The 9,827-nt window shown below is 46.3% G+C and overlaps 1 protein-coding gene across 1 annotated transcript in view; it reads right to left on the bottom strand.

The window, feature by feature from the left end:
* CUNH2orf72 (chromosome unknown C2orf72 homolog) overlaps positions 1 to 7,360 on the bottom strand; it is a 19,836-nt gene extending 12,476 nt beyond the window's left edge. Inside the window, exon 1 of the mRNA XM_011381041.2 lies at positions 7,295 to 7,360. Coding sequence (XP_011379343.1) covers positions 7,295 to 7,360 — 66 coding nt within the window. The remainder of the gene's footprint in view (positions 1 to 7,294) is intronic.
* Between the last annotated feature and the right edge of the window lie 2,467 nt (positions 7,361 to 9,827).

Below are 9,827 nucleotides of genomic sequence, written 5' to 3'. Positions count from 1 at the left end.
GGGTACGGCTCCCTACGGAGCAGAAAATCGGGGCGGGGGGCAAACGTGGGGCACTGATGGTGCTCCATGTGCAGGGGGGTTCAGGAGGATGTCACTAGGCCATGTCAGAAGCAGGGATGCATTTCCTTTCATTCCAAGAGACTAGGCGAGCTTTGTCCAGCAGAACATTCGTGATGATGGCGGCGTTTTATACTACCTGTGCTGTCTAACGCAGTAACCACCAGCCGCATGTGGCTATTCCTGAGCACTCAGCTAGTGCAACCGAGGCACTTGCATTTTCATTTTATGTGATTTTAATTAAATATAAATAGCTGCACGTGTTTAGTGGTTGCCTCACTGGACAGCGCTGGTCAAGGCTCTTTACCTCCCCTCTGTAACATAGCAGAGAACGCCTTTGGGTCAAGAACATGTTAAACTCAGCTCTCTCCTTCACCATCTCCCCCCCAATCTGCTCTTCCAGTTACTGTTTCCTGATCCCTATAATTATGCTGAACCATCTCCTCCTGGAGAGTTTGCAAAACCATTCGATAAAACAAAACTTTTTCGAGCACCTACTGCGTGCAAGCAGTGGGGACTCAAAGATGCACAAGCAGCCCTGTCCTACGTCTGATCATCCAGCAGTTGTTTCGGCCAATGTTTGGGGGAAGGACCCCATATCTTTGTTGAGGTACTAGTTAATATGACCTCTTGCTTCTGTGTATTGTCTGCCCAAGGCAGAGCTCCAGAGACTTGGGTAGAAGAAAAAGCCCAAGATTTGGAGCAAGCAGCCCTGGGCTGGAATCAGGGTTGAGTCCCAGCACCAGCTCAGTGATTCAGTCACTCGGCCTGTGTGTCTTGTATCACGTCTGTATTCAAGGCAGCTGGATAGCAGAGGGCTGAGGAAGGAACAAATATAAGATTGACTTGAGATTTCTTAACACCGACACTGGATTTAAGAAAATAGTTGAATAATATTTTTAAAGTATCACAAGAAAGAACTTTGAAGCGAGGTTTGGAGTTCTAGCTAAATTGTCAGGTGTTTGAAGGATCAGCAGGTTCATCATACAGAACCCCCTCTTTGAAAAACCGGAGGAAGCACTCCAACCAGAAGAGAAATCAATACAATAGGCGTGCTCAACAATATCAAGTAAGGAGGATTAAATCACTCCTCTGAATCAGTCCTGTCTAAGGAAATGGTGCAGTGCAGTGACAGCAAAACACAGCCTGAGAGGGCGGCAGAGCCGGCGGGAGTCCTGCCAAGTGAATGCAAAGGGAATGGACCTCGCTGAGGTCACCTCTTTGAGAAAGACGTAGCAGCTGACTAGGGAAGAACTCTCAGATGTGCTGTTATTTTTGTACTCTCTTACAAGGCTTGTCTAAAGCCACCATGCTCTGCCTCTTTAATCTCTGGCTCTAAATGTCCAGGTAACAGTTCCAAACTATGGGGTAGCGGATGGATCAGAGCCGGGGTGGGTGTTAAACACAGGTTAGAGTCCAGGGCCGGTGAAGTTTACCTTTATCTGAGTTATTTACATGGCAAAGGTTCAGGTATTAAATTAACAGGAAACTACAAAGACTTAAAAAAAAAAAAAAAAGGCCCTATGCCAAGAATATTCCTTCCTCCTCTCTGTCCATGCCCTAGAAAATATCATAATACAAATAGAGTTTTTCTTATTTCTCTGGTTTTCAATGGTGGTACAAAGCGAAACTAGGATTTCTGAAACAATTTGCTTCATGTTCTTTCAAACAGAACTCGGTAGGGAGAGGGACAGGAAAATGCTGATTTGGAAAACGAGGAATAATCTTGGTCTAGTTGCAGGTAACTCCTTTCTCCTCTTTTCTCCCTCTCTTTCTGCCACATTCTACCCTAAGACAATTGTTCTGAGAGCTACAAGGAATATGGAATTTGGTGAGACCCTACGGCTTTCTGGGGAGAAAGACCTTAAATGTGAGGAAGACCTTGGAGGGGAAGGAGGTCGAGGGAGACCCCCCCACCCCCCATGGAGGAATGAGGCTGGGGCGGAAGGAGGTTTGGCAGGAAGTTTGAAGACTGAGCCTGACGAGGGGCTGCGAGTTCTCAGTGAAGCAGCCCCGCGGCTCTGTCTCGGCTGCTGGGTGACCTAACAGGGCCCCAACTATGCTAGCACATCAGTTCCTGTTTTTGAGGCAGTAAAATTTTCCCTTCTTCTTTTCTAGGTTCTTCGGCTGTTCTAATAATTAAGTTGACATAAGACAAATGAACGGGAGAAAAACAAACTTAATTACATATGTATGAGAGCCCAGAGAAGAGACGAGACTCAAAGGCTGTCAGGCAGTTGAGGCTAATAAGCCATCCTGAGCTTAGGAAAGGGACGGGGCCTGGGGCTCCACAGGGGAGGAGAGCCAGTCACGGGAAGATAAGAAGAGCAGATGTTTGGCAATCAGATGTTTGCCCCATCATGTAGATTTTTTTCAAAAAAAGTTACTTTTTTAAAAAAAAAGTTATCTCTGGTAATAGCTCTCTTGCTGATACAGACCCCCTATCCAAATTCTTTTAGGCATTTAAGGGGGAGATAAAGTTTTTCCTGAGTCTGCTAGGCCTTGATGGCCTTCAGCTCAAAATAATCCACATTCCAAAATGACATATTTTGGGGCGGCATATTCTCTTCCCTTTCATCGTCTACCTGGCCAGGGTTGGTTCCTGTCAGGGCATTGGGAATGCAGATCTCCGTGACCGCTGGCATTCACGTGGGGGTCAAGCATCTCAGTTTCGTCTGAACTTTAGGGGTCTAATGAAGGTTTGTTAAGAAGGCCAGGAGGAAGCACTGAGAGCCACAGGCCCTGGATTAAGGCTCTACTGTACCCCTGCTGGGCCTGGGATGGGTCAGCTGTGTTAGGAAGGGAGGTGGGCAAGCCCCCAGGAGGCACCTGTACCGGCCTCTATCAGCAAAACCCTATGCTCACATCATGTTTGAGCCATTCTACCCCATCCTCCTTACCATCCCCTGACGGGCACGGAGTAGAGGACCCGGGAGAAATGACTACAAGAGCCTTGTGGGAAGTGGGGGGCTGGCCAGCTCTGCTTAGCATCCAGGAGCAGGTGACAGGCTCTCCTGAGCAGGAACAACACTTCGGCATTTTTAGCTCAGGGTAATGTTGGCCAAATGCAACCTCAGCATACAACCTTTGAGAAGAGTTTACACCTGTCATCCTGCCCGTGGCCTCAAGGTGACTTCATGCCGATCTGGCAGCATCTAAAGCCCAGGCAGGGAGGGGAGCAGCACCTGACCTGTGCTGTACGGACATGTGGTTGGGACCTCGAAGCTGCTCAGCTTGATCCTCTTTTAAAATCTGCCTGGTTGGATGAAGTTAGAGCCTGAGAATGAGTCTCCCCAGTCACAGCCTCACGGAAGAACAGCGCTGGCCCAGAGTGACCAGGAAGTAGCCTTGGTCTCAAAGAGCTGACTGGGGCCTTTACATCCCCCAGGAAATGAATGTACCAATGTCACTCAACTAGTGGAGGAAATGGTCTGCTGTCCACTCCCTCTTTCTGCACTGGCCAGATGGGTGAGCTGTGTGGGGCTATAAGATTAATCACCGCCACACTCCCCCTCCCTGCCCCATACACACCTTCAACTCTTTCACAGTGATGCTAACACCTGTGCTTCCTCCTGGGACACAGTTCTCCTTTGGAGTTGCTATTTGTTGGGGGCGGGGAAGAGGAATCCAAGGGAAGTGTCCCTATTCCTCGGCCTTCTCTCCCCTTTGCCCTTCCTGCCGTAAAAGCCCCTACTTTTTGGGTCACAGAGCCAATGTGAGGATGTTTAGGGTAAATCTGCACCCACACATTGGAGAAGTAATGGGTTCAGGACTCCACCAGTCCGACTATGAACAGGACTCCAATCAGAGCTCCATTTACCACTCAACCCGGCGGTGTCCTGATCCCCCAGGTGTTAATGTTAGTTCAGCGCTAATGTCCCAAATCTCCTAAAAGTTCTGATTCGTTCCTTTCCCCAGGGCACAATTTCCCTGATACGTGTCGGATCCCCGGCGGGAAAAGCAGGAGTAAGACAAACAGAATATATGTTCGATGTTATCACATGGTCTTTTCTAAAGGGGCTGTGAATTAAATTTCTCCATTTAATTCAAGGAGCTACGAACTGAGACATCAGAGAAGTCACTGTCCCCTGGGATCTTCTGCTGAAACCAGGGAGACTATTTTGATGACAATATCCACCCCCCCCCCCCCCCCCCCTCACTGTCCCCTGGGATCTTCTGCTGAAACCAGGGAGACTATTTTGATGACAATATCCCCCCCCCCGCCGCCCGCAAGTAACAGTCTGCTTGGGACCCTGGCCCTGGCATCGTTGCTGCTGGTCCCTCAGAATCATGCTATTGGACTCTCGTCTCTGCTGCAGCCACTGTGAATTGTCTCTGGTTGACCACAGGGCCTTTGCTTCACTTCCTCACAGTACAAAGCCCTTGGCAGGAGCAACTGATTGCCGAAGTTCAGGTCGTATGACCATGTGCAGTACCTATAAAGAAGCTGGGAGAGAGAATATTTGGTTCCCCTTTGGCTTATAGAGAGGAAGAAGTAAGAGCGAGCCTTGTCTTTCACCTGCCCTGAAGGTTGGGCAGCCACAATGTTGTGATTTTTATCTCCATTCTTTGTTTATCTATGTGGTTGGGTTTTCTTCCTTTCTTTCTTTTCCTTCCATCCTTTCTGTTCTTCCTTTTTTTAAATTGAGGTATAATCAACATATAACATTATATTAGTTTCAGGTGTACAGCATAATGATTTGATATTTGTATATATTGCAAAATGAGCACCACAATAAATCTAGTTAGCATCTGTCACATACACAGTTATAATTTTTTTTTTATGTAACGAGAATTTATTGTATGTGTAATTTTTAAAAAGGAGTCTGACGTTTTGTATATTTTTCAATGAACCAGTTCTAAAGTTACAATTATCATTCATGTTTCGGTGACAGGGAGCATTAAAAATGGTTCTTGAACCTGAAAAGGTCAAGAATACTAGCCTGAGAATTTGGGCCTCAGTCATTTGTGAGTGAGCGTCAATCTGAAGTGGCCTGCCTGGGTCCTGCCTGGCCCTGCTGGGTGGTAGGGAGGATGGGTAGTGGGGTAGGATGAATCCAGTGGCCTTTGTTCAAGCTCCTTGATTTTCAGAAGAGGTTGCTAATCCTGCTCCCAGCTCAGCTGCTTGTTCAAACATTGGAGTCTGCACTTAACCAGCAACATAGAATATTCTGAGTCCTTGTCTCATCAGAGCCACAACCTCAAGCTCATTCTTGTTCGACATTTAGCAAATATTTGCTTGAATTAAGCAACATTTTGGCAGACCGAATGGCAGGCACGCAGTGATTCATGCGTGAAAGTTCTAGTCCTTGTCAGCATTTATTTTGGGATCGAATACTACCTCTTGGACGATCACATGCTTTCGCCTCTGGTAGGATTGTTTTATTTGAACCCACACTGTGTCATGCCATCGACTTAAATAAGGGAGACTATTAACACCCAACCGGTGACGCTCATTATTTTATTTATTATAAGGATGTTTTTAGGGCCTTGTTCACTATATGACACAGGCCGTTTAGATGAAAATGCATGAAAGAGATTTCTTCCTGGTCTTGGAATTAAATACCAGATTTGTTTTTATCTAATGGGCATTGTGAGTAATGCAGCTTGTTCTTTTCTTTGCATGGGCTATGAGGAAGCTCAGAGGCAAATTGGGACCTGTATCTAGCGAGTGCAAAGGAGTTTCATGGCAATCATTTCGTGTATTAACTGTATCTCTGGCTTCACATTTCTCCTAATCTATGTTTTTCTTCTTCCTGATGTCCTCCGTGACTTTTAAATAAAGTATTACATTGATGTATTTTGTAAGTAAGCCGAAATGATTTTTCTTTATTTTTTGGTCACGACAAGATAAACATACACACAAAGAATATTTTAAATGTTATATTTTCAATCGGACTCTAATGCTGAGCTCTGTGCCATTCTCTAATCTGGGGAGCTCAGGGAATTTTATTGGGTTTGAAGTTTTTATTTCGGCCTTGGAGAATAATCATTTTGTTACCACTCCTGTGATTACTGTGGTAGAAGAAATTTTCATCCATTTGCGTTCTTTCAAAGCTGCTCTTCTTCATCTGATGTTTGCTTGATACCTGACATAGACATTATGAACTTATCTTTATTCTCTGGTTAGTGGAATGAGGTTCATCATTAGTTTATCTTAGAGGCAAACTTGAGGTGACCAGTCAGCACTCAGCACTCAGTGGAGCCTCCAGTGGAGACATCAGCAGGTACAATGTGGACCTAAAAACTCAGTGTTTGCTCATGGAAAGATTTACATATTCATTATGGCGTAATTCTGAAGGCAGCAATCACAACCCTATTCTCAGCATGTTTCTTGTAGAAAAAACAGAAGGCAGAACAATGCAAAAAAAAAAAAAATATTGTCCAGCTTCTTATTATTAGCAACATTCCAGGTTTTTAATGAAGTGCTTGTAATAGTCAACTGTTATTTGCTGAGTCTACTATGTGTAAATCACAGTTTTATGTCCTGGAGTATAGCAAGGTTCCAATGTGGCTTTTCCTAACTGGGCAGGTCGTGGAGGGTGGTGAGAGGTTTACCTTTGCCTTAAACAAACCCTGCCTATTGTTTATGTGCATCTAGGTTAATACATCTTTGAAATGCCTCTTTTCAGACCCCTCAAGTGAAACCATCCTCAAGAGAGCACATAATCTTATTAACTATGCTTTTTTTCCCACCTCCATACATTCCCTCCTTAATTCCACAGGCATAAAAAAGCAGCAAACTGTCATTCTAAAGAAGAGTTTTTCTCAGTCTGTGGAGATCTTGCTTCCAGGTGAATCCTACGTTTGACTCAAATAAAATCTTATAAAAATTCTTTACAAGTGTGGACATTCTTCAGATGACACAAACTAGACACAGTCCCTCCTCCATGCTCCTACTATAGATCTGACAGCCCATAGTACATTGACACAAATGGCATCGCACAGTATGGATGGTTCTGATACCTGCTTTTATCATTGGACCATACATTCTGGATATTCTTTCATATCAACACCTATGGACCGACATTGTCATTTCAAAAAACCAAATAGTATTATAATGTATATGATTAACCGTACTTTATTTTAATAAGTGCCCTAAGGTTGTGGACTTTCATGCAACTATAAAAAGCATTTCTGTGCACAACTTCACACATACAGACCAGACTTCAGATTCACCCTCACTCACAAATGACTGAGGCCCCAAATGATGCTCTTAAATCATCCTCAGACGCACCAACACTGGCCCCAAGTCGCCCATAATCTCCCTCGAGTTCAACGAGTTCAGCTGCACCTGGGTCATCTTTAGGTGTTTTAAGTGCTTTCAGACCACAATAATCCTATGCCAAATCGGCATATTTTGGAGTGGCAGATCCCGCCGCCCCTCACAGCCCTAGGTGCTGTTGGCAACCATCTATAACCACAGGGAGAGCCTGTCTCAGTATGAAGCTGACCTGACGGAAGGTAGAGTGGGGAGAAAGAAAGAAATGAGATCTTTAGAGTAAGCCCACCCCAAAGCCTTCTCTACCTGTAGACTTTACAGATCTTGAGCCATTGTTTCCTTTACTGCCTAAGTCAGATGGCACTAGGCTCCCTTTTCCCTGAAAATAAGTCTGGCTGATAACCACAGTCAATATTCATTGAGTAGTACCGTGAGCCAGGGCTCTGGTGAACCCCACAGAGCCTTGTTTGATTAACTGAGAAACAGATGATGGGACACCAGGTAGCTGTTAAAAATGAGATATTATGTGGAAATATTGCCATGGGGTGTGGAAAGAAACAATGACGTTATGAAATCCCATGTAATCAGTAAAGATTTTCCATTTTCACTAAGTAATCTCTTGGTTAGGGGTGGAAAAGGTATGAGAGAAGAGGAAGGTGCCTGCCTTTCTCAGTTATCTCATGTGACGCTTGAGCTAGGAGGGTACCCCCTCCTCCGGGGACAGCCACTGGGGGAGGGAAGGCCACCCCAGGACACCTGGCTGAAGGTTGAACAAGAGGGGTGGGGGACCTAGTGTTTGAGATTCCGAGGTAGGAGCTGGGGGAGGTGTGGGGAGGTGTGAGTGGGGACACAGACAGAAACGCCGGCTTAAAATGCCCAGTGCTTATGGACGCGACAGTCACCCCAGGGGGGTCCGTTCAACTGGGGAGGGCCTGAGGCCAGAACCTCCTGGGTATATGGTGATGAAGGGAGCAAGCAGACTCAGGGCCCCTGGAGTGGGGAGGGTTGGGACATGTAGAGGCTTTGCAGGTCACTGGATCTGAGCTTCTGAAGGGCAGCAGCTTTGCCTTATGGAGTCCCCAGTCGTCAAGGACTAATTAGGCACCAGAACAGGGCCGTGCTGAACAAAAGACTGAAAGAGGCAAGGCCAAGGTGGGGGTGGGGTGCAAGCAGCAAAAGTGGGGGCTTTGCATTGTCACACCCCCCCATGGGGTGAGGCCCTAGAAACTGGGCTCCCACCCTGCGTTGCCGAGCCTGACTTCACAGCTGCAGATTCTGCTTTCTGGCTTGTTCAGAAGTTTCTCCTTAAAACGCAAATATTATTTTTAAGGAGCCTCCTGCCCAGGGAAATCTCAATTTGCTCAACTGCTTTCAGAATATGCAACTTTAAAGCCTGTGCAAAGAATCCACTTCTGAGGAATTTGCATTTTCAGAAAGCTTTCCGGAGAGGGCCAAGCAATGGAGCCTGTGAATAAAGTCTTTCTGTGTTTGCTGCCCCACGTGAATAGTACAGGAGGAGTAAGAGAAAGGAGGCACATTGCATTCCCCCGCTCCCACCCCCTTAGCTGGGGCCGAGGGTGTGTGTGTTGGGGGCTGGGGGGGTGGGGGGGTGGGTAGATGCCTTTGCCAAGAGCCAGGGAGGATTCTGGGATGTGTGTGTTGAGTCGCCTCTCCCCTGCAGGTTTCCGGGGAGCCGGTTTGCATGAGGTAAAACATTCAACCTGATTCCCAGTTCCAAGGGCCATTGTCCCATGCTCTGCTGCCTCCTCTTGCCTTGGGAGGAGGGGCAGAGTAGCTGCCAGGGAGGAAGACACTTTCCTCTCCCCTCTAGGTTCTTCCTGCTTGTCTAATCGTCAGATAGACATGAGACAGAGCAACAAGAGAAAAGTGACTAAATTTAATTACATACATACATATGGGAACCCCACAAACGTGAGATATGAGAGGGTCAGAGACAGAAAAGGAAAATGAGATATTTATGACAGTCTGAGCTAAGGATGAGGAAAGGCCCCTGGGGCTTCAGAGGGAAGGAAGGTCAATTGCAGGACAATATGAAGAGCAGATATTCAGTCGTTAGAAGTTGTCCCTGTCCTACAGCTATTTCTAATAACTCTTATTAGATAACTCTTATTATGGGCAAAGATCCAAATTTAAATTCTTTAAGGGAGAGGTGAAAATTTCTCGTGAGCCCGCAGCATCTAGATTGCCTTCGGCTCAAAATAATCTACATGCCAAAGTAGCGTATCTTGGGGAGGCCTATTCTGAACCCCATCAAAGCCCAATGGGCAAGAGTAGAGGTGGTTGAACCTGGCTGTTTGGTGTTTATATGGAATTCAGCCCCACACTCAGATAGGCTTCTTTTCCATCTCTTTTTGCTCCAGTGGGGACCTGTGGTGGCTTCACTGTGTGGTGTGCTGATACTCTCTTTGGCCCTCCCACAGGAACCCTGGGACCTATGAAGTCCCTTCTCAATTCTTGCTGCAGGTCCTGTGTGTGTACCCAGGATCAAAGAGCTGCGGAGTCTAGACGTGTGACTTCAAGATGCCCC

This window comes from Pteropus vampyrus, unplaced genomic scaffold (genome assembly GCF_000151845.1).
Source record: "Pteropus vampyrus isolate Shadow unplaced genomic scaffold, Pvam_2.0 Scaffold423, whole genome shotgun sequence".
Taxonomy (NCBI): Eukaryota; Metazoa; Chordata; class Mammalia; order Chiroptera; family Pteropodidae; genus Pteropus; species Pteropus vampyrus.
This window is presented reverse-complemented; position numbering and strand designations above follow the sequence as displayed.